This window comes from Erithacus rubecula (assembly GCF_903797595.1).
Source record: "Erithacus rubecula genome assembly, contig: SUPER_Z_unloc_1, whole genome shotgun sequence".
Classification (NCBI taxonomy): domain Eukaryota; kingdom Metazoa; phylum Chordata; class Aves; order Passeriformes; family Muscicapidae; genus Erithacus; species Erithacus rubecula.
The window spans coordinates 2,067,426-2,092,523 of NW_027635590.1; the positions used below are offsets into that span (position 1 = coordinate 2,067,426).

General features: G+C 40.7%; 1 protein-coding gene across 1 annotated transcript; it reads left to right on the top strand.

Annotated features, from left to right (window-relative positions):
• Positions 1-676: 676 nt before the first annotated feature.
• Positions 677-22,328, top strand: RIGI (RNA sensor RIG-I). Its single transcript, XM_079330824.1, has 18 exons — positions 677-990; positions 1,334-1,465; positions 3,145-3,323; positions 3,801-3,951; positions 5,656-5,778; positions 6,597-6,710; positions 7,606-7,759; positions 8,635-8,893; positions 9,592-9,754; positions 10,173-10,274; positions 12,332-12,489; positions 13,131-13,266; positions 14,147-14,295; positions 15,532-15,622; positions 16,287-16,457; positions 17,948-18,099; positions 19,785-19,931; positions 21,567-22,328. Exons 1-18 carry the CDS (start codon positions 885-887, stop codon positions 21,861-21,863), a joined length of 2,784 nt encoding a protein of 927 aa, XP_079186950.1. The 5' UTR covers positions 677-884; the 3' UTR covers positions 21,864-22,328.
• The last annotated feature ends 2,770 nt before the right edge of the window (positions 22,329-25,098 follow it).

Sequence of the window (25,098 nt, forward strand, 5' to 3'; positions counted from 1 at the left end):
TCCACCACTTCCATGGGCAGTTTATTCCAATGCCCTAGCACTCTTACAACACACAGAAGTCTTAAGAGAAAGGGAAGGAGAGGAAGGATATAAAATACTTGAGAGTATAAGTGTACTCTAGAATAGAAAATGATATGTCAATGCCTTCCTCAATGCCGCTCCTTCTGCCCCTGCTACCCCCTGTCTGTCCAGCACCAGTCCATGATTCAGTGGTTCTTGTGTCAGCAGGCTTTAAAAGCAAGAATCTGGTGTTGGGCCAGCACCTGCCTGCCGTCTTTTGGGGATGGCACAGCACATGGTGAGAGGGAGGTTTCCAAGCGGACCTGGCATGTTTAGCAGCCCTTCCGATTGTGGGTGCTTTTACCCTGTGGTAAGCCTTCTCCTTTGATGTTCACCTGTCCAATATGCTATCCAAAAGCTTCTAGAAGGGCTTCTATGCCTTTAAAAAACCCAGGACACTGCCCGTAAAAGCTCGTTCAGGTTTTTCTGGGGACGTGAGGGAGGAGAATTTAGGTCGGTGTTTACTCCTATTTGTTCATTGTGCTTTTTCTCATCCTGACAGCCACAAAACCGGGCTGGTTCCAGCCTTTCCAGCCGTATGATTAGCAGGGTGGGGGCGGCGGTCCCCTTTTCCTTTAACTAAGGACAGACGCGAGCGGAAAGCAGCGTTCCCCTCCCACACCGCTTTCGGTTTCCATTCTCCGGCAGCACCGAAGTTTCTTTTTCCAGTCGCTCCCTGCTCGGGGGCGGCTCCCACTGAGCCCCTGCCAGCTCGGTCCGTACCGCGGCTGGGGCGGGCTCGGCACCGGCATCGGCACGGGGATTAGGATCGGGATTAGGATCGGGGTCGGGACCGCTGGCAGCGGTGCGGAGCCGGCCTCGCCATGACGGCGGAGGAGAAGCAGAACCTGCGGTGCTACCGGCGGTACATCGAGAGGAGCCTGAACCCCGTGCATGTCCTCAGCAACATGACGGACTGGCTGTCCGACGGTGAGAGCCGGCAGCAGGCGGACCCTCGCCCCTGCATCTGTCCCTCTCCCTTTCCCTTATCCTGCCCTTGCCCCTTCCCCTGCCCGTCCTGCCCCTGCCCCTGTCCTGCCTCCTGCACTTGTCCCATCCCCTTCCCCTGCCCCCTCCCCTGCCCCTGTCCTGCCCCCTGCACCTGTCCTATCCCCACCCCATTCCCCTTCCCCATCCCCTACCCCTTCCCCATCTCCTGTCCCTGCCCCATCCCCTGCCCCTCGTCCCTGTCCCTGCCCCATCCCCTTCCCCATCCCCTGTCCCTGCCCCATCCCCTGTCCCCGCCGTCACTGCCTGTGCTGGCTCCTCGCAGAGGTGAAGGAGAGGGTCCGTAAGGAGGAGGAGAAGGGGGTGACGGCGGCCGCCGCGCTGTTCCTGGATGCCGTGCTGCTGCTGGAGGCGGAGGGCTGGCTCCGGGGATTCCTGGATGCCCTGGTGGCAGCAGGTGGGTGCCGCTCCCGGGGGACTGTGCGCTGCTCCCAGCCGGCACGGCCGGGGCTGGGCCGCCGCTGCCGCCGCTCCAGGGCAGATGCCGCAGGAAAAGGCGAGCTGGCAGACCCTGGAAATAAGCCTGCTGGGAAGTGAAGCAGCTGGAACAATTCTGAGTATGTAGAAAGCCTCATTGACCCGGGACTTGTCTGTCTCAGAGCCTTTGAACAAGACACCCATTGTTCTCACCACATACAACGAAAGGAGGCTAAATCCTCTGAAACCGAAAGCCAAACGGGCTTCAGGAGGTGCCTGGGGATTGTCTGGTAGCGTAGGGTAACTTCACTCAACGACAGAGTCTTAGATGACTTTTTAAAAAAAATTTAAAATTACTCAGTGACATTGAAAGTCTGTTTCAGTAAGTAACCATTACTAGTTTATGAGAATGATTGTTCCACAGTAGCTATAACTACTTCATGTGTAAATTCCTAATCCAATTTCCTTTATGAAATGGAACAGAAGAGATTGTGAAGGTATAAAATTAGCAGCATCTGCCAGCTTTCCTCCGTGTATGTGTATTGTATCATAGATTCTTGTTGATGATTTATTGGATATGTTCAACCCCACAAACTCATGCCATAAGCTACTTTTAATTTCTTCACTATTAATTATGAATAATTATCTCAGTGAACAAATATTACAATATTTCTTATCACTTGGATGTAGCCCACTCATCCCTTAAACCAAGTACTAGGCCCAGAGGAACCTTTTACCAGTCTGTGATAATCCTGATTTCTGAATTGCAAAACTATCTACTTTGAACCTGCTAGTAGTGTTCAGTTTGGTGTATCTTCAGCACAAATTTGAGACTGTTAGCCTTCTGATTCAAAATGCTATCCCAGGTACTTGTTAATTGGGCCAGATACTAGAATTTAGGATTGCTCTTCTTTTTGGCAGATGCAGGGATAAGTAATACTTAGACTAAAGACATTATTGTGGTAAGTATCCATACCAGTCTCCTGGTCTTCTAAAAGGAAGTAAGAAGTTTGTCCACAAGTTCCCCTGGGACCCTGATCTTCTGTTTTTTCCATTTCAGAATTCTACACAGCAAATCTCACAAGTCCTTAAAATATGCTTCCCTGCCACTGTCTGTTTTAGGACTGTATTTTCAACTATTTGATGAGTGTCTGTACTGCTTTCAGTCAGGGACTGGCTTGAATCCAGTACAGTAGGGATTTTTGAAGGGGGATGGAGCCAGGCACAAGAGCAGAAGATAAAATGCTGGTAAATAAAAGAAAAGGTCACTGTAGAATCTAGTGATTCTGAGTAATGTCCTTTGCTCTAGGAATCCTGTGGAGGAGCATCTGGAATACAAGAATTCCAAGGATTATATGATTGACAGTCAGGAATGGACAAAGTAGCTTGGGTCACATGACCTGTGACATAGTGTGGCTTGTTTTTGCAGATGCTGGTGCTCTTTTAGCATAGGGTTCTTTGTATTAGACATAAAAGTGCCAAAAAGGAAAATAGTAATTTATTAGATAAAATCTGTGGCTCACCTAGTTTTATATCATTTACAGGACAAAATAATTTTAATTTCTTCAGTGTGGCTCAGAAAATATTTTTTCAGCTTGTTCCTACCTATTCTACATAGAGATTAAATCCACAGTAATTATTTGTCTTTTTTTGTGAAAGGTTATACTGGGCTGGCAGAAGCAATTGAAAACTGGGACTTCAGCAAGCTGGAAAAACTGGAGCTGCACAGGCAGCTGTTGAAGCGGATAGAAGCAACAATGCTAGAAGTTGATCCTGTAGCAATCATGCCATATATAAACATGTGCCTGATAGAGAGGGATTGTGATGAGATCCTGCAGGTATGGTAAAATCCTGGTATTCGCCCAGTTTTGTTTCAGAGAAGTGCTGGATGCCCCACTTGTGGGATGAATCAGTGCCTGTGTGACAGGTGACTGGGTGAGGAGGATGGCTGGCTACAGGTCTGCCATAATTTTTATCGTTTTTTCGTTTCCTATTCTGAACTGGAAAGCCTCAGAGGTTTATGGTAGATAAAGTTTATTACAAGGACTTGGGCAGAACAGCTCTGTGACATTTAACACCATTTACAAACGTTCAAACAAATAACATACCTATTTTTATAGTTAAGTTTAGTGTTTTAACTACACTGTAGAATTGAAGCTGTAGAAATGGCTGAATCTTACTGTAAAGCTTTTATTCATTGAGAAGGAAATGCAGTTTTCAGCTGAGCATCAAACATAACAAATACACCTGCTAAGCAAAGAGAGTGGGTTTGGTTGCTCAGAACCTTCAGCAGTTTCTGTTTGTGGTGTGCACAGGTCAGTGAATACAGAAGCAAAGCAGCCGGGATTACCAAACTCATTGAATGCCTCTGTCGCTCAGATAAGGAAAACTGGCCCAAAAGTCTTCAGCTGGCACTGGATAATGCAGGATATTACAATGCAAGTGAACTGTGGAATATAAGAGAAGGTAAAACATGATTTTTTTTTTTATTATACTCTTTTCCTGTTCTTGTACCAGACAGTAATCTTTTTGGGGGAGAATCAGACGAATTTAGAAGGACTACTTTTCAGTCCAAAAAGAAAAAAACTTCTAAAGATCTATTTTAAATGTCTTTTATATAAAATTAAATGCAAGTACTATCCCATAAACAGGCAGAAATTAGTTTTTTCCTGCTTTTCCTCCCAAATGGTTAGGCATGGTACCTTTTTTTGGTAAGGAGAATCAGGCAGCACAGGCTCTTGTGGCATAAAAGTAGCCAAACAATTATTTTCTTCCTTCCTGTCTTAATTCAACTTTTGCCATCTCTTTGGTTGCTTGAGTTGTGATAGATGCAGTATTTTTGAATAAAATATGATTAGTAATGTGATAGTCTAGTGGTTGATACACTTCTGTCATCCCCAAAGGAGATCATATACCTTTTTCTATGAGAAATCTATAAGCAGCCCTTACCAAGTTATTATGTTCTCATTTTGTAAAAGTGCAGAATTGTCTCCTATGAGATTTTGCTTTTGTCATTGAGTTTACCCTTCCCTCCTTGAAAAATATTTGTCTGAGTGATTTACAACATAGGGGAATTTAGAGAAGAATACATGATTTTGCTATTAAAAATGTGATTGTAGATAAACTGGACTGTATATCTATGTATCAATATTTGCTGTCTCCCTAGGTGCTTGTTTAAATTGGTTTTTTAGTTAGCAATAGGGGTAAGCTATATTTAAGTGGCTTCTTAAACTATATTTCTTATTTTGAAGTTTTTTATTACTCCAGTCAAAGAGAATAATTTCTTATCTGGAGATTAATTATTGTATATGCATAAAATTGTATAAATAATTAATAATTTTATTAAAACATAGGCAAAATAGTACATAAGAGTAATACCTATATGTATATAGACATTATTTTATGTAGATGGTGGCTATACATATTATTTATTGGCAGTTGTATTTTTAATATTATCGCTGTCTTTTGGGACAGCTTCCCTAAAATCCGACTCAGCAAAGCCAAAATCAGCTTACTGAAGAAGAATTGTCCATATTGGAAACATTTTATGCTGGCAGTTAAGAAGAGTCAGTACCAGAAATTAATTGCAGATATCATGTGCTTTCTGGAGCTGGATTGATGTGCAGATGTGTTCTTTCTCCTGCTCCAAAAGCAGTGCTTTGTGATCATGTGTTCTGTTTGCAAGGAAACTCTTCATGCTGGGCCTAGGGAGGGTTCTTTGAGAAAGTAACATCAAAGAAAATTTCTCTTTTGACCTTATGTAATATAAAGACTAGAGATATTCTTACAATTTCGGGGTCCTTTCAGAATGTGGGGAGAAAGGGAGAGCATAATCTTGAATTTACAAAGCTTCTTTGAATTCCGAAGAATTTTTCATGCTTGTGGTTAATGTCCATGTTACACAATGACTTTTTGTCACAGAGGATAAATTTTCTTCCCAGTCTATTGTCTTCTTTGTTTCTTGGAAATTGTTAGACATGCATTGAGCACTTGGTTCTTCTAAACCCAGGATTCTCAGTGCTATCCATCTTCCTTGAAGAGGAGCCTGTGTGCAGCATCATTTTATGTAGTCTTTTTCTCCCAGCCACCAACTCCTTCACCTTGTTGTCACAGCAAATGCATTTTAAAATCATAAGGATCGATAACGTGCCTTTTTTTCCATTTATACAGAGAGTGGCAAAGATGTGGATGGTGAAATGACAGATGTTTCTGAGAATTACTTTGAAACCATGGTGACATTTTCTGAAGAAGCAGAATGTGACAATCTCAGTGAAAATCTCTCTTCAGTTTCAGGTAAGTCTTAAAAACTTAAAAGTTTGAGGTTTGTGTTTTCCATTTCCTTGAGATTCACAAAGGGCACAGATGTGGTGTGTCACAATGGAAGGTACTGAGGAATTAGTACAAATCTCTGACTTGATTTAGCTGTCTTCTGTTTTAATTTTAAAGGATCTCCTGGTGGGCTTTGCAAATGTTAGGGGTTGCCCCTCATTTATCACATTTCTAGTGAAAAGTTGTTCTGTCAGCCCATGATCAAAAAAGGTCCCCAACCAGCCTATTGTTTATGCACCTCTTCTCTGATATAATTGATTCCCACATGACCTGACATTAACCTGTTTAGAGAACTGAATGTGAGTGCAGAGGGTCTGTGCAGTGACTGTCATGGCAAATTTTGCTCCACCAGTAGTTTCTAGTTCCTATTCCTTCAGTTCAAACACTCTGACAAGACTACAGTTTAAGAGAGTAATAACTTCAAAGGTCTGTAGAGCAGAAAGCAAAAATAAATCCTGTGCATGTATTTGGTGAAAAAAATCCCTTGTGTTTTCATTCTGAGTTGAAAAAAGACCTGTTGAAGTGAGCGTTGTCAGCCAAGACCTTGACATGAGTTCATTTTATGAATCACAGTTGAGGGGTAACAAAAGTGTGCCATCAAACTCACACAAAATTCTTGTTTGGTGCATCTGTCCTGTTAAGAGGCTTGTCTGTCAGAGAATGCTCTGTGTAGAGTGCAAAGATTTTTACCTTTATCATTTTATATTGCAACTATATGAGACACAACATATTTTTTGCATTTTTATTACAACACTCTTCACAAAAGTGTTGCTTTATCCTAGAAAGCGCGTATGAGTCTTCATCTGTCTATGAACCAAAGAAGGCCAGGAGCTACCAGATTGAGCTTGCACAGCCTGCTATTTATGGGAAAAACACATTGATTTGTGCCCCTACAGGTAAGGAGACAGACATTTCTTATAAAAATTCTCTTGGTGCATATGGCTGTGAAGGATAAGGAATGGTAAAGGTTGAATCAGACTTCTTCAGCCGTTTATTTCAAAGCTTTCTTCCTTGCAGGAGATTCAGATCTACCCTGCAGTTAATGACCATAGGCAACACAGAAGCTGGCAAGACAACGTGTCTGTTGGCACGTCAGTGCTTGTATTCAGCACATTCAGCACTCATTTCTATGTTCTGACTTCTGCTTTCTCACTCCTCAGTGTGAATTTTTCAGTTAAAGCCAGTCACTAATGTTTGCAGATATTTAAGAAATATGTCTTGCAAGTTGAAGGAAAACTAGGATGAGTTAGCCTGAGGCTCCCCTGTCTTCTCTACTGCAATGCCTACAACATTCAGACAGCCTAATTTTCCCCTGAGCCCTGGAGAGGCAAGTGGGGTAACAGAGGCAGGGAAAGAAGAGAGCTCTGAGGAGCCTGCACAGCAAGCCTGAGGCCCAAAGGAAAACAAATGGGAGAGGAGCAAGGCTGCCTGGAGAAGGATGGAAGCTGAAAAGGCCTGATGTCTGTACATAGTCTGATTTGATGCAAAAGCACATGCCAAGAGTGAAAAACAGATTCAGTGATTTCAAAGAATTCAAATACAACTGAAAATGGATTGTAATCCCCAGTGATTGATTAAAGGCCTTTACAGACTGAGAGTGTGAGAGAGAAAGGGGTAATTCCCCACTGGAGTAAGCTATATCCTTGTGTTCCAAAATGTGTTTAAGTCTGGAAGGGTAATGGCCCCATTGTCAGCTCCTCTTTGTTGCAAGGCATTCAGATGAGACAATCTACTGCTTACAGATGCACCTTTTCATACTACTCCTTTACCTTTTATGGCTTTTGTTTGAAGGATCCGGAAAAACTTTTGTGGCCCTTCTGATTTGTGAACATCATTTGCAAAACGTTCCCTCAGGACAAAAGGCAAAAATTGTGTTCCTTGCCACCAAAGTGCCAGTGTATGAGCAACAGAAAAATGTATTCAGGCAGCATTTTGAAAGGAGTGGGTAAGTGTAATTCTACCTGGTGGCTTCCAGAAGATAAACTGCCTTATATGTCAGCTGTGGCTATGGCAAGGTGTAATGGGTTTATTAATGGGTTTTAATGGGTGAACAAGAGTGTTTGACAGTAACATCAGGATGATGTGTAGCTGTAAGGATGGCATTGCTATGGCAGACTTTGGAGAATCTGAAGTCTGGTTTTGGAGAATTTAAGCACTCGCTGTTGTACATTGTAGAAACTGTGAAAGTATTTTTGTACAATATATTTCTGTTCTTAAAGGGTGATGTGTGTTCTCTCTTGAGACTCCTTTTACACCTGCTTCTAAAGCTGAGGCAGTTTCTGGCAGTAGCAGTGGGATTCCTCTTGCCATTCTCAGAGTCTCTATTTTCTAACTAGAAGGACCCAAACTTCTTTGTTTTTGCAACCTCTAGTCAGAAAATGATAGTCCACCTCTCAGATGGGACTGCGAATTGCTTAGAGGGGCATTGACAGCCTTTATCTTCAGATTTTGAGGGAACTGGTTACTGAACATTCACATACATGTCCTTGTAGGTATGGGAAAAGGAGGCTGCTGGGCAGGAACAGTCTCATGATGTACATGAAAGGGATGTTACATGTGCACTGGCTAATGCAGCTTAAATGCGCAAGTTAGCCACTCCTCAAATATGATATGTTTTTGTTAATGGACGTTGAAAATCCAGTTATTTACCCTCAGCTTCTTTTTTTTTTCTCATCTTCTGTGGTATAGCTGCCAGCTCCAACTCTGACATTTGAAACTTAGTAACTACCTTTTAAGCTCGCTGAAAAGCCCATTTTTCTAGCTTTTCTTGTCCTGTAAGATATCCTTTTTCATACCCCGTTTTTTGTATCTTCTTTCCAGATACTCTGTTCAAGGAATTTGTGGTGAAACAGTTGCAAATATCTCTGTAGAAAATGTTATACAGGACAGTGACATCATTGTGCTAACTCCCCAGATTCTTGTGAATAGCATGGAGAAAGGGATCCTTAGCTCCCTCTCCATCTTCACTCTGATGATATTTGATGAGTGCCACAACACTACAGGCAATCACCCTTACAATGTGTTGATGACCAGATACCTGGATCAAAAAATTGACTCCTCTGCAAACCAGCTGCCTCAGGTAAGGCCCAGCCTGTCAATGGTGGAAACATTAGAGGTGAAAGTGTTTTGCAGTGCAGTCAGCAAAGTCTTGCCTTTTGTGCTGATCCAGTTCAAGTTCCCATTTAACAACGGCTGCAAATAGAAATGGTAGCATCATTTTTTCCTTCTTGGGCACTTCCAGTCTTTTTTCTGATGTTACATCTTCCCTGCAGCTGCAAGAAAGACTGATCAAGCATGGCAAAGACTGGAATACTTGGGAGCAAATGGAAAAGTTGAGAAAGCATGTAATTTGTTAATCTCCTTGTTACCTCTCTGTTGCTGTTTGCTGCCTGATTAAATAGGGACACTGCCTCTGCTGGCATGAGGTTTTCATCCAGCTGAGAAGACATCTCTGAATGAATACAAAGGATGGGTCTGGGTGTGGGTTTGCTCTTCCTCTGTATGATAAGCACTGGCAATACAGCTTGTTATGGATTTAAGTGGCTGGCTAGTTCATTTTAAGTTTAAATACTCAAAGTCTGAATGCCTTGGAGAGGGCATGAGCACATAGAGGTTTCGGTTCTTAAGATTTTGTGCCTGTTACTTGTTTACTTCTTCTGCCTGTTTTGTTTCCATGCTTTTGAAGATGGTGGCAATTTGGTAACTGGTAACAATGTCTCCTGGTTTTATTCCATTTGTGACAAAGGAGAAACCACTGCTATTCATGTGTTTGCTTAGATTGTAGGTTTAACTGCATCTGTTGGAGTTGGCAATGCCAAAAGCACTAATGAAACTGTAGAGCACATCTGCACCCTCTGCTCCTACCTTGACATACAGGCCATATCCACTGTCAGAGAGAATAAACAAGATCTGCTGAGGTTTGGAAACAAACCTGAAACATGTAAGCCCACTTCCTTTTTATTTCCCTGTGAGTTGCAAAGCACCATGATAATGGCAGCTACCCAATTCCCCCATATTTTAGATTAAGATAAAAGTTTAAAACTAAGCCAGAGTTTTGCTTCCTGCTAGTTTGAAAGAAGTTTAGGCTTGTAATTTCTTGTTGTCTTGCAGTAAGGCAGTGCCCACTTGGACGTGTTTGCTCTTTGCTGTTGATGCACAATCTCTAGTTTTTATTCAGTTCTGCCAGTGAGGAGTGGGAACTGCTTTTTCTGTGCACCTGCAGTGGTCATTGACAATAAACCTGATTGTGGTTGCATGGAGCACCATGTGTAGCATTCTTCTAGACAATAGTTTGCTCTGTGCTTCCTGAGGAAATGTTTTGCTTACTCAGCAGACTGACTTACGTTTCTTTTCTCTAGATATCAGATGGGTTAAAATGCGAGCTGAGAATCACTTTGCAGACATTATCTCAGGTCTGATGTCTGAGACAGAAATGTTGATGAGGAAGATTTACTCAGTGGGTAAGATGCTGTAATATGCTTGTATTGCAGTTCAGTATTTGAGTAGATCAGTGTGAATCCTTATAGCTGCATGAACAGACACTCTTTTTTCACTTCCTTTCTCCTTCATTTTTGGTTGTGTTTAACCAGTATTTCCTAAATGAGAGATTACTGGTAAGAGATTCAACTATTTTCGTGTTATACCTGATTAGTTTGACAGTCATAAACGTCTTTGCTTAAATTCCATTGTGTTACATGCAGATAAAATCAGTACGCTTTTGACAAATCTGAATTAAAGAATCTGAAACAAAAGGGCTTGCATTCAAAATGCAGTGGACTGGATTTCATTGATGAGATATACCTGTATGTTCTTATTCTCCAAATCCTTCACATCCAATCTGTCTCTGTAAGGAAAACAAGAAACATCACAGTAGTTACTCTGAATGCTGCAATTTTTTCCTTACAGCAAAAGTTCATTTTCACATTGCTCTGACATTTCTTGTGTTTTCTCTGGTCTCTGAGCTGCATTCATTGTTACTTCTGGGGTTGCCCTGGCCATTTCTTCTGGTCAGCATTCTGTCCTCTTTATGCTTCTGGGTACTCCTATTTCCACTTTTTATCAGGTCTCCATTATTTTCCTTTGAAAAGTCTTTGAGGTAATTTTTCAGAGTAGGTTCTATGGATAGGTTCTATGGATATCACTGGAGAGAGTGCCCAAGAAAGGAAATAATTGCCAATAGACTTCCAGATTCAGGAGCTACTCTGTTGTAAGTTGAAGATCTGCAGAGAGGAGATGCATGGTCGTGAAAAGAAAATGAGTCTTGTATTCATGAGATTGATTCTATAACTCTTCAGAAATGAATTAATCAATCTTTTCTGCTTTTGCAGAGATCCTAAGTGGTGTCCTCTAAGTGGCTTTTATAAAAAATTGGAGAGCAGAAGGGGGTACAAAACATATCCTTGAATGGATATGTTCAGAATCAGCCTTGGTCTCTCCAGCTCTGGATTAAAGGACTTTGTCTGTTACCTTAGGTTGGCTTTTGCACACTGTCTACAGTGCCCTGAACCTGTTTGCCTCAGTTCTAGATTTTCCCCCTGCCCTCCACTTTCCAGATATTTGAGAGTGAACTATATTCTGGGGCAGAATTAAAACCTCCACATAACTGAAAAAAAAAAAAAAAAAAAAAAAAAAAAACCAAAAAAAAACCCAGCAGAACAGCCCAAAACCCAAGAAGTCTGGTCAAAGAATACAGAGATTTTCAAAATGCACATTACATTAAGGAAACACTTCTAAAGCTTATTTTACATTTTAGTTCCTCTTGTATGAATATCAGTGGCTTCCCTTCTGTGGACCCTGTGGCTACTGAAGCTTATGTAGGACTCAGGCAGAGTATGTGTGCAGCAAACAGGTACTGCCTAGTTGTGCCTCAAGGACAGCCCCTTTTCAATATGCTTCTGGACCAGTTCATGAATGAATACAAATTATTGAGTAGCTGGTAATTCAAGGAGCAATGTATGTGCAGGTTTTTGAATACTGTAGGCTTCTTACAGGATAAGAGAGCTATAATTTTATTACTAAAGTCCCTGATGATGTGTGTATGTACACAGATACTCAGTTGAATTGTACTGAGTTAATTTTAGGCTAACTTCTGGGTACACATTGAAATACAGGGAGTGAAGAAGACTGACAGACTCTTCAGAGGTTGTTCCCAGAGGCTGGACAAGAGGCAGTGCAGAACAAACAGAAATATTTAAATAACAGGACAAACATTTTTGCTGTAAGGTGGTCAAACACTGGAATGGGTTGCCCAAAGAAGTTGTAGATTCTCTGTCCTTGGCAGTACTCAAAGCCCATTTTAACTGAGTGACCTACTGTAGGTGATCTGCTTTGAGCAGAGGGTTGAACTAAGGACCTCCACAGGTGCTTTTCACCCTCAGTGATTCTGTGATTTTATCATAATACTGTTCTTTTGCTTATACTTTTTAGAGCCAATATTAGAGGCAAATGTGTTATCCTCTGGCTAATTCTTTTTATTTGTTATTTAAGGTGGACCAGTTTTTGTTCTCTCCTTTAATAGATACCAACTCCCAAATCAATAAGAATTACCTTGGAACACAGAGATATGAACAATGGATAGTTTCCACTCAGAAGAAATGCAGACTGTTGCAACTGGAAGATAAGGAGAAGGAGAGCAGTATTTGTAGAGACCTGTTCATTTGTACTGAACACTTGCGGGTAAGTGTGCATCCCCTTCCCTTCCATACAGAGGCAGAGTTGTTCCGTTTCTTCTGATACACATGTTCACCTAGAACCAGATTTTGAAACAATGTTTTATTTAGAATTGTAGAATATGCCGGAGTTGGAGGTGACTCCTGAGGATCATTTTGCCCAGATCTGTCCCTAGAGAGGACATCCTCACCATGAGCCCAAGAGCTTTGTCCAAGCACTTCTTGAGCTTTGTCAGGCTGGTGCTGTGACCACTTCCCTGGGGTGCCTCTTCCAGTGTCCAGCCATGCTCTGGGTGGAAAATCTTTTCCTGATATCCAAACTAAGCCTCCCCTGACTCACCTTCAGGCTGTTTCCATGAGTCCTGCCACTGGTCACAACAGTGAAGAGATTTGTACTTACCTCTCCCCTAAGTGAGGATGTTGAAGGCTGCAGCAAACTGACACAGCCTAAAGCATAAGGCATGTAAGAGTCATCTCTGTGATACTCACAGGGACAGATTAGTGCAGGGGTGGCTTTGCAGTGCTTGTGTTGTCACAGTAGTGGAAGAACACTTCAAGTTTGCAACACTTAATCTAGCTAAATAAAACTTTTGTTCATCCCACCCTGTGGAAAACGAGCCCTAAAGGCATGTCTCTCTTTCCAAGCAGAAATTCAACGATGCTCTGATTATCAGTGAAGATGCCCGCATTGAAGATGCTTTAGCCTACCTAAATGAATTTTTCACAAATGTTAAAAATGGACCATATACAGAGTTAGAGAAGAAACTGACGGAGAAATTTCAAGGTATTTCCCACAGGACCTGTGACAGTTGCAGAGGAGAAGAGACCTTATGGTAGGATGGTCCAGGTGTTTTCCTCAGAGGAAATGCAGTTGTTTTTCCAGAAACTGCACTTTCCAGAAGATGTAGTGATTGCATAGGTTCAAGTGCAATGTTAGGGCATGTGGCAGGGATGAAATTTCTGGGACTGTAAGCTTCTAATGCAGAAGCTGATAAAATAGTAATAATTGTAGCTGGATGCTCTAGTAAGTTTTTACATGGCTGACTTGGAGATAAGGCAACAATGCTCTTATGGCTGTGCCCCACAAGTAGTGGGATGGTCTACCATCATGGATGCTGGTAGCATTAGATAAGCCAACATACACTGCTCAGTGAACTGCCTAGCCTGGCCAGTCCCAGTCTTCTGGGGAGAAGCAGGTGGCCCTTGTACCCTTCTCATTGAAAATTGGCATTGTCACTGTTCTTTGACTTTTGATTTAGTTAGCAGTGGGTTGTATTCCAATCTGTGGTCTGTTGTGTTGCAGTGTTCATTGCGATTTTAAATTACTGGGCTGTCTGCCCTTGAGTGTCAGTTGTTTTCTAGGAAGAAATTGCGCAAAAGCTCAGTTTGTTTGCTTCTGTTTGCTGCTGTTTGCAATGTAATGCAGAAGTTCTCATGTCAGTTTGCTACAAAATGAGATATATTATTAATTTTGGGTTTTTTTCTGGGGATTTTGTTGCATTTAACCAACAGATTTCCCTGTTTGCATCTGAAAGAACAGAATGGAAAATTAAAGAATCTAAAGAGATTGTGTGTGCTGTTTGAAAGTAGGTTTGTGTGGGAATTCTGCTTTCTGCATTAAAAAAGTGAAATTTTTCAAGAAACTTTATTTTTTTTTCTTTCAGAGAAAGAACCAGAGCTGACTGCCCTTTCAAAAGATGAGTCAAATGAGAATCCAAAGTTGGAAGAGCTTGCTTGCATCCTGGACGAAGCATACCGCTATAACCCGGACACTCGCACTATTCTCTTTGCCAAGACAAGAGCCTTAGTAGCTGTATGACATTTGTTTTTAAAACTCCTAAAATAGAGAGTGGGAAAATGAAATGCCTCATCTATTATGCTTCCCATTTTGATCTGAAATGGAAAAATGTGCATGTATTTGACCTTTCTATTTTACTGTGTCTACCTAGGCCCTGATGTTCTGAGGCAGGATGACTGAGGCTTTTTTCTTTCAGTGAAAACTACAGTACAGCTATGTCCTTCATGACATCTAACAATGTGTTGTAGTTGATCATTAAGCCATCAGATTTATATTTGAGGCCTAAAGTCAGTTACAGCAAGATGTGTTTTAACAGCTTTGGCTTATGGTTGTGGTGCTACAAATCAGCAGCTCCACACCATTACTGACTGCACATCAGGAAGTATTCATACATTTCTCAGAGGATTCCTATCGACCTAAAGAAGGTCTGTGCCCTAGGACCAGTTTTTGACCAAGAAAAAGGAAAAAATTTGTGCAGCAAATTTGTTCTCTGGACTCATCACTGGTCTATTTCATACTTGCCTATGATCAAGGATCTAGGTTGGATGATGCTTTTTTTCCCTTACATACCTTGCTCCCAGAAAAGGTTAATGCTTGAACTTAATGTGCTGATAAACATTAACATGGGTAGTTTAAAACATTTACTGCAGATATCAGCTATCTCTGTCTACTGCAAACAGATTTATCACCTGAATGACCCAGCCCCAGATGGATGAATTGCAAACCAGAAAAAATTGAAAGCAAGCTAAAGTCCAAACTAACAATACCAAGCATCTTCTGGCAGCTTTCTATTTTAAATTTGAAAGCCTACAGTGGCTTGGCTGGATTTTGTTCTTCTGTAAGAGCAATTTGAAGGTGCTACTATCACTGTGTAGTGGAAGTCCAGTTTGTAAATAGCAACTACTTTCTTCTGATATCAGAGGTGTAACATTCAGTGACCTGCTAGTTTCTAAGAGAAAAATGCAAACTTTTTAGTATTGAAAGGCTTCTTCCTCTCTAGCCAACCTTTAAGTTGCAGGAGAAGGAAAAGGGGAAATTGATCTGGCATGGTTTAGTCTGGCATCATGGCATGGCCTTTGCTTTCTTACCTATTAAAAAATATTCCCCCTGACAACAAGTTACACCTTATTTTCTACTTTTGGGTCTTCTTTTGGAAGTATTCATTGACTAGGCAAGCATAGGAAAGATCTACCTATCTCAAACTAGCATTTCATCTGCACAGGGGATCTAACTGTCTGATTTGCTCTCCAGGCTTTGAAGAAGTGGATAGAATCAAACCCTGCACTTAGCCACATAAAGCCACATGTGTTGATGGGTAAGGGAAGAAGAGACCATAAAACAGGTATGCAGATTTGCACTGAGATATGCTAAGCCACCGGTGGCTATGCTGCTAAAACTGTTCTGCTTTTCTTGAAGAAGGTCATGCAGGTTTGCTCTTTCAGTCTTCCATATCTGGAAGACCTTGAATGGATCCTAAGGAGATACTTAGGGTTTGGTTGAAAGCAGCAGTAACACTGTTAATGGTACTTTTCTGTAGGATTTTTCTGCTGGTTCAAAAGCAGTATAGAAACTTCACTATCACAGCTTCTTGTGATTAATTCTTGATTATCTCTGTTACTTTTATAGATTCTGCTCTTATTTTGTGTTTGATGGCAGTAAGACATTTTAAGATGGAATAGAAGCTACAGTTGAAATTAATTACCTATGGCTTAAGTTAAGTGTTAGCTTGGGCTTTGACTAACTAAGCTGCATGGGTGTCTCCAATAAAGATCATCTGGGTGTTGTGTCTAAAATGGTGTTTCCCAGGTTGATAATTCCTGTGACACATCAACAGGACTCCCTGGGCAGTGGATATAATATACACCCAGCTGCATATCAAACTGGAAGTAGTTTTCCAGATCAGAAGGATGTTACTAATTTCTAATCACTTCAGTAAAAGCAAGTGTGCTTATCTTGCTCATGGAGCTCTTGAGTTTTTTTCTTGACCCAGTTTCTTGGTACTGTAGGTATGACCCTGCCAATGCAGAAGGGCGTACTGGATGCATTCAGAAATGACAAAGACATCAGGCTGCTAATTGCTACATCTGTTGCTGATGAAGGCATTGACATTACTGAGTGCAACCTTGTGGTGCTCTATGAATACTTTGGTAATGTCACCAAAATGATCCAAGTCAGAGGTATGGAATTTTAGAGATACTACTTTGTAAATCTGTTTTGGCTTAGAAATGGACATGAAATGCTACTAAATGGCATGTTGGAAATACTGTAGTAATATGTGCATGCCTTGCTGTTCTCTGTGCCTTAGAGCAAACTCAAGTAAATGATGGGACATGATAAATTTGTTCGCAGAGCCAAGTCCTTGATGTTGTCTAACTGCTCTTTTGCCAGGCAAATTAGCCATGCTATACAAGGTTATTGAACTGTTGAGGGCTGATACCTCAAGTAGACAATTAGGCATATGAGCAGAACCATGACTAGAAGAACTATTGTCAGAAATATTACAAATCTTTCTGTGACAATTTACAAATAACTGCAGCAATGGAATTTCTTGTATTGCCTTGGTTTCTGAAGGCCTTCCCCAGCCCGGTGGTTTATTACCAACCCAGCTACTCCCAGGTACATGAGGCAGATCTCTAATATTTAAGACCAAAAGAAAGACATCCTGTTTCTGTCTTCCTTTCTGGTCCAGAGAAGTCTGTCATGACTTTGGCCTTAAATTTGTTGATTTTACAGTATAGCCAGTAGAGGGGAGAAGCCACACTAAATACTGACTTCTGCTTCACATTCCTAAACTGCATATAACTGCCTACTCTTTTATGGGTGAATCTGCAATATTTTGTCTTACTTCCAAAGCAGTTAACGTAATTATTTAATGTGAGATTATTTCCATTGTACTTACACTGTACTCTACTTTCAGGGTTTGTGTGTTGTGACCTTCTTATCTCTGTTCTGTAATGAAATAAATGGCCCAGAATTGACTTTTATGGATGAAAATATAGTCTTTATTATTAAAAAGCCATTACAGGTGCAAAGAAAAGAGGTTATGTCAATCTCAAGCCACATAAAATAGTGGTTTTTGTGGAGTAGAGACTCAAAAGAACACTTTTTGTAACTGAAATACTGCTAAACTGGTATGAGATCCTTGTAGTTCTGGGTTTGCCTGTGTTACAACTTTAATAAACAGGCAGGCTGTAGGCATTGAAGGTGCTTGCTGTTGTTGTCTGTGTTTTTGTCAGCACTATATTTCCAGTTCCTTAGGGTTTTGCGATATAGGGGAGTTTGGGTTTTTTTTTAGACACCAATTTGCAGGGCTGAAAATTAATAAGAAAGACTGAGATAAACTTTTTGGTTTTTTTTTTTTACACAATAAGAAGACAGCAAGATGCTACACAAAATCGTATTTTAAAGCATACCTGAACTCAAAACAGGGAGGACACAGAAGCAGGCAATACACTATTGTCTAGGATATATCCATGGGGATACCTGGAAGGGGGCGTCTTGTTCTGGTTTGTTATTGAAAAATGCTTTTCAGAAGCAGCATAATCTGAATCTGATCATTGCAAACAAAAGCAGCCACACAGAAGGCCCTTAATAGTCTTATAGCAGACCCGTCACTTTTGCCATGTTGTTAAGAGTAACTAAAGAGTGTAAATGTGTTGCTGTATAGGTCGTGGAAGGGCAAAAGACAGCAAGTGCATCCTTGTGACAAGCAAAACAGAAGTGGTTGAAAATGAAAAACTAAACCGTTACAAGGAAGAAATGATGAATGCAGCTATTGAAAAGCTACAGAACTGGGATGAAACAACATTTGCGAGAACGGTTTGTGATTTGTGCAGTTTTCATATTCAGTTTTTAAAGGCATAATCAGTATCACCCTTCACCTACTAAGCCTCTATGCAGGGCCAAGCGATCAACTGAGGGGAGTGTTCACTCTAGTTGTTTTCTGACAAAGGCTAGGTCAACTGAGAAGGGATAGTGTATACTGCCAGTTTGTGAATGTCACCTCTACAGTAACTGCAAAAAACTTAAGAGAGGGAGGTAGAATTTATGACCTGTTGCTTATGAAAAGATAAGGACTTAGGTGTGATGTGCAAGTTTGAGACAAGGTACAAAGATAATGTCATGTTTTGCAGCTGAAAATCAGGAGGGCAAAAATCCACCTGGATGTGCATATGGACCACTACCAAAGGCTAAGGAGAAATCTCTACATTTTTTTTTTATATGGGGGGAAACATAGTGACAAAGATGAAGAGAAGAGACTAAGGTGCTTAATGCCTTGTCTGCCTCTATAAAACTGGTATATCCAGGCCCCTGAGCTGGAAGACAGAGACAGAGAGCAGGATGAAGGCCCCATAATCCAAAAGGAACTGGTTAGTGACCTGCTCATACCTCTGTGACACACACAAATTTATGGGGGCAGATGGGATCCACCCAAGGGTAGTGAGAGGGCTGGTGGAAGAGCTCATCAATCCTTTTATCAGCAGTCCTGGGTAATCCTGGAGATCCCAGAATACTGGAGGTTGGTCAGTGTGACCACCCATTACAAGATGAACCAGGAGGACCTGGAGAACTACAGCCCTGTCAGTCTGGCCTTGGTGCCACAGGGAACATTATGGAGCAGATCATCTTGGGTCCTATTACCCTTCACATACATGACAATCAGACAATCAGACATCAGGCCCACCTGGGATGGGCTTAGAAAGGCAGGTCCTGCCTGAGCTCCTTGATTTTCTTCTGTGACAGTGGGACTAGTTTTAGTGGATGTGGGGAAGGCTGTGGCTGTCTCTCTAAACTTCAGTAGGACCTTGACACCATTTCCCACAGCATTCTCCTGGAGAAACTGGCTGTTCATGGCTTGGATGGGTGCACTCTTTGATGGGTGAAAAAATAGCTGGATGGCTGGGGCCAGAGAGTGGGAGTGACTGGAGTTGAGTACAGCTGGTGGCTGGTATCAGTGGTGTTTCCCATGGCTCTGGGAAGCCTGGAATAAGCCAGTGGCAGGCATTACTAATAAAAAAGCTTTGTACAGTTTTCCCATACCCCCTTGGACTCACAGATCATCCTGTGTTTCAAGACAAGCTTTCAGAGATGAAGCTGTGAAACAAAGGGTGCCCAAGGCACCCTGGCCTTTGTGACATTTCTTCTCCCACCTCCAAGGCCTGGTGCAGTTGCTCCTGCTTCTTGGAGGAACCAATTTCTGCTTTTGGTTCTCAGCTCGTGTGTGCTTTGTTGCTTCTTTCTCTGCCTGCAGTTTCTGTGATCTCTGTAGATTTCTTTCCAAACTCTGAGATTCCGAGAGCAGCAGCATAGTTGCATTCTGGCCCTGCATTCTAAATGGACAAATGTACCCTGTTCTTTCTTGGTATGAGTTGCCAGAACAAGCTGTGTTTTGTTTTGTGTGCTTTGAGTAATAGGTTCCTAGATGTTACATGCCCAAATTCCTGTTTATGCTGACATTATGACTTCATTTTATATTGATTTTGATTTTTATTAATTTATTAAAGATATGTGGCCTGCAAAGGAGGGAAAAGGTACTACGAGATTCGAAGAAGAATGAAACAAAACCTGAAGTAGTGAAAGGGAAAAAAAATCTTTTATGTGGAAAATGCAAAGTGTATGTCTGCAGTACAGACGACATCAGAATTATAAAGGTATGTTTCTGTATGGGGCTACATCCATGACCACCAGGAAAGTAAGCATTATTGAATTAACTGCATTGTTTATCAGTGTGGAAGTGGGCTATTTTATGCAAACTGGAAAAGAATAGAAATTCTGAGTAAATCAGTAAACCACAGGAACAGTTTTGACTTACTTCTGTAGTATGATGTATGAGTTGATGCTATCAAGGTGTGAAAATATGGGATACAGTAGGAATCACAAGTTTTCCTGAAGCCCTGGTGACAAATTTTGTTGAAAACCCCCTGATCTTCAACTCCATAACCTTCAAGAATTACTGCTGGATATTTACTTCACTGATTAGCATTAGATGGAAGTCTCTCTGCTGTTGAGATATTTTTCTCACAATTTCTGTTGACTGAAAATTATCTACACAAAGTACTGGGATCAGCTTATAAGCTCCATGTCTTATGGGTCAGTTTGAGTTTTGAAAAACAAGGTAAACCATGGTTTCACAAGAAGAGCCCTACAGTTCTCCAATATTACTTTGTTTTCTGTTCTGTAGGTGTCGTTCTCATTGCTTCTAGGTATATCCAGGGACATTTTGCTTGTACTTTTTCTGAACGTTAACATTTTCTCTGTAGACAAAAGAAGGCAATACTCCTTACACACAGAATGTGATGATCATGGAAGAGAGGCTTTTCTGAGCACTTTGAGTCTTTGTATTTCTCCTTTTTGTTCTTTTGAAGCTGCTTCTATTTGTGGTGCTCTGAAAAGTGCAGTTGCAAGGTAGTAAGGGGCTTCAGGCCACAATTGAGCATTCCCACATCTGCCTTCAGGCCCTTGCCAAATTTTTTTAGTTTTACCATTGTTTTTGGAAAGTTGATGGTGTTCTCTACTCCTCTGCAAGGAGCTGGGAACAGCTCAGCTTTGTGAAAACTTGGTTACATTTCTTGGACAAAAAACAAGGGCTATTTAAAGCACCTCTGACTTTTACTCTATTTTGTGCTCCTGGCTTATCACCTATACTTGTGCAAATAGATCCAAGAGTTCAGAAAACTCTTCAGTAAGTAGTTTTACTTAGTATGCTGCAGATGACCCCCCACTCTTTAAAATAATCCCTACAAACTGCATTTTCAGGAGGATCTACCATTTTCAGATTCAAGCTCATATTGTACATATACTTCCAAATAAGACTGTTAATGTCTTTAATTTTTTATTTATATAAGATACAAATAATTCCTTCGTCCTGTTAGGATTGTTTTTTCTACCACTCCAAAGTAATTGCATGAGCTCTCATGGGAAACAAGAATCTTTCAAACTTGCCCATTGTCTGAATTACTCTTAGTTTCATGCACAATGGTTCAAATACTGCAAACAGTTTTTTTAAAACTTACTAAGTTCAAGTATGTGTAAGCTGGTGATTGGGGATGCACAGTAAATTTTTTAAATTTTGGTAAGTCCAGGCCTGGATCCTTCTAGTAACTGGTATTCCATGAATGGGGAGGAAAAAAGAGCAATGAGCCAAAGAGGCTGGAAGGTGAGCATCCTGGATGACAGCAAGTTCCTTAGCCGGGAGAACATGTATTTGAGAAGGAAAGGGGAATTACAAGGAAAAAATCAGGAATGTTGTTTCTAATATTAAGTGTTTCTGGCGTGTGTTGTTTCAGGAATCTCATCACACTGTCCTGGGTGACAAGTTCAAGGAGCGTTACATAACGAAGCCCCACAGGAAACCAATTCAGTTTGATGGTTTTGTGAAAAAATGCAAGATGCATTGCCGAAATGCTGAGTGCCAGCATGACTGGGGGATCATAGTAAAGTACAAGACATTTGATAACCTACCAGTGATCAAAATCAAAAGCTTTGTACTAGAGGACATTGAAACTGGGACACAAATGGATTTTCAGAAATGGCAAAGTATTAATTCGTCTTTGAAGAATTTTGATGAAGAAACATTCAGCTGAACTCAACATTTTAATGGATATATTGTTCTAGCACACTATGCTGAAATAGCAGATGATCAGTTTTCTATAAAAACTTTAGTTCTTTATGCTAGGGCTCTCATTCACATCTGGCTGGATTATGAAAGGCTGTTAAAACCACTAAAACTAATACTTGCTATATAATGAAATACTTAACCAGAAGTTTCACTGGAAGGACAAAACACGTGTCCTTCTAGTCACCAATTTGGATCTAGGGGTCTAGATCCACGTCATTATGGCTATGAGTAGCCTGGTTTGAAAAAAAATAAGATCAAGTTGAATGACTAACTAAACACCCAACTTTAGATGGTAGGCTACACCTTCAAGAGTTGAGGTGCAAATCAGCACCTTCTTTGATACTACTAATGTGTTGTTGGATTGCACATCCTTGCAAACAGCATGGCTTACTAGCACTGCAGGCACTACTCTAGCTACTTTAGAAACATTTTATAAAGTTACTCTTAATCTTCTAGACCTAGATATATAACATTGAAAGAAAAATGTCTAGTAACTTTTCTGTAAGGAAGATAGTACATTTCTTAAATCTATTTTTAATAGAAAATGCTTCTGCAATAGTAAGAAATTAAGTAGGGCAAAGCCCTCTTGGGGATTTGTGCTTGTGATTAAAATGGTAGCACTTTTTTTTATCATTGCATCTTGATCAAGCTGCTGTTGCTCAGGCTGCAAAATGGGCACCCTCCTGTGTTGCTGAACTAAACAAGTCCTAAAAGGGACAAGACAGTGGCCTGGATCATAGGGGACGTTCAGTTTTGATGGGGATTAGCACTTACCTGGACTGACACCTAAAATCTCTCAAGACACTGGATATACTGTAAGCTTCCTGTCAGAGCTGATTGAGCATTCTTACAAAGTCTAGGCATTAGTGTGATCAAACTTGTTCTCTTTACCTAGATCCCAGACTCCTCTGTGTAAAATAGAAACTCCTACAAAGTTATGAAATGTACTTGTACACTTTAAAGCACCTGCTGATTCTACACATCTTCAATGAGTCTAGTATTCAGTATTTCTGGAACCAAAACCAATGCATTTTAAGTTCATTTTGTCTATTTGACAATGTGGTGAGGTATGTATGTGCAAGAATAATGTTACAAAACACCGGAATTAATAAAAAAAACCCCAAAAAACAAAACACAATTCCCCCTCCTGCCCCCCAAATCCTAATTTAAGAGTTTAAAAAATGAACCTGAATTTATGAGTTCAAAAATTAATTTAAATTGCCCAATTTCTACTCAGTGAGTCTTGTGATGTTCCTGTAAAGTGTTGTGTGGCATTAAAAGCAAAATAACGTTTTCAGCACTGTTTCGTGTTCCACCCCAGTCCATGGCTTTTACTGTGAAAGCTATATGCACTGTACAGGAAGGCTGAATCTCAGTCCTACAGTCCTTCCTCTATACTTAGTTTTTACCTAAAAGGAAACACAAAACAATGAATAAAAATTGTTTAGATAATGCTTCCCCTCCAAAAATACTAGAAACAAAATACTTTTTAAAAAGGCTGGTTTAGCCCTGCACTGTACTTAAGTATCAAATTGCTCTGTGAAAGGATCATCTGCTTTGGAACTCTTGGCATAAAAAATAATCAATCAAAATTCCAGTTTATAGTGGTAACTACTGGGAAGTTGAACTTGAAAAGTTTTGGTATTTTCCTATTCTTAGAACACAAGAATTTCAGACTGAAACAACTTTGCAATTCAGCAACTGAAGGAATACTAAAGGTTGATGGAATAGCACATTAATAAGAATTCAGCATGATACAAGAAGCCTTTCCTTCAGTACACAGTGGAGATGGGAGGGTGGGGAAGAACACCAGCACCCTATTTGGCTTTTGAGAATATCTGATTATTTTTTTAACTGAAGCTGAAATTGCATATTTCTTACTAAGATCACTACCATATTAACAATGCTCTGTTCACAGAATCACAGAACAGCTATGGTTGGAAGGGACCTCTATTTGTGACCAAAGGGATTGCCTAAGACAATGTCCAAATGCCCTGACAGCATCTGAACATCTCCAAGGATGGAGACACCCCAACCCCTCTTGGCAATCTCCTCCCATCAGCACTTGGTCCCTCAGAGTGAAAAAGTGTTTCCTGTTGTTCACTTCTCACTGTTTGTGCCCACTGCTTGCTCTGTCATTAAGCACCACTGAAAGGAGCCTAGCAGCATATTTTTTGTGCCCTCCATTCAGATATTAGTACACAAACAGCAGAGATATCCCTGAGCCTTCATTGGATGAAACAGATGAAACTGGCTCTCAGTTTCTCCTCATGAGAGAAGTTGCAGGGTCTGAAGTATCATGGTGGGCCTCTGAAGGATTTACTGCAGGAGCTCTGTCACCATCATGCAATAGCCTGCTTCAGGTACAATGCAATCTCCTGAAGTCTCTTCTTTCACACCTATTTTAATAGTTGCTTTTTATCCAGAAATAGTTAGACCTAACTGCACTAAAAACACATTAGGAAATTACTTTGAAGTCATTTCTCCACTATGTTAATTGTTGCAGCAATTGCTGTAAATACAATTAAGGGTAAGAATTAGTACTATAACCTCGTTTATCTCTGAGTAAGAGCAGTTTGTTATCCCTGTAAATATATTCTCATGGCATTGTTGATTGGGCAGTCACTGACTGCACTGAGTGCATGAATTTAATTGGGGGCTGCTGACTGACACAGAAATTGCTGACGAGGATCTTCAAAGTGTGGAGATTGTCTTCTTGAGGGCACAAAACAGAGGGAATTGTACCACACCAGTATTCTGTTAGGTTACAGAAGACTGCCAGTATCTCACAGTATTTGTCTTCATTCCATCTCATGCAAACTTGTCAAAGAAACTAGAATTAAAACATGGGAATTGTTGATTCTTGTATGATTCTATAAGTCTGTGTTCCTACAGGGACAATAAGAAGAGGGTAAGTAGAATCCAACACTAAGAATAAAATGCAGAACCACCAAACTTTTTAAAAATAAATTTAATTTTATCTATTAGAAATATCCCCAAAAAGTCCACCTTTCTGCAAAGGCTTAGATTTTAAACAGAGTTCACATTTTTTAAAATTAATAAACAGCTAAATAATTTCAATATTAGATTCAGATTTGTTGAACTGAATAAGAAAGCAAGTCAGTGTCAGGTAATCAGGAAAGGAATTAATTTTTTTATATTGTCAGTTAATTTCTAGATCACTGATATGAGCATAGAAC

Excerpts from the sequence above, each read along its gene's own strand:
- RIGI (XM_079330824.1), top strand. The coding sequence starts at position 885 with ATGACGGCGGAGGAGAAGCAGAACCTGCGGTGCTACCGGCGGTACATC. Across the intron at positions 9,755-10,172 it reads TGGAAACAAACCTGAAACAT|ATATCAGATGGGTTAAAATG; the intron begins GTAAGCCCACTT and ends TCTTTTCTCTAG. Across the intron at positions 16,458-17,947 it reads CAAAATGATCCAAGTCAGAG|GTCGTGGAAGGGCAAAAGAC; the intron begins GTATGGAATTTT and ends GTTGCTGTATAG.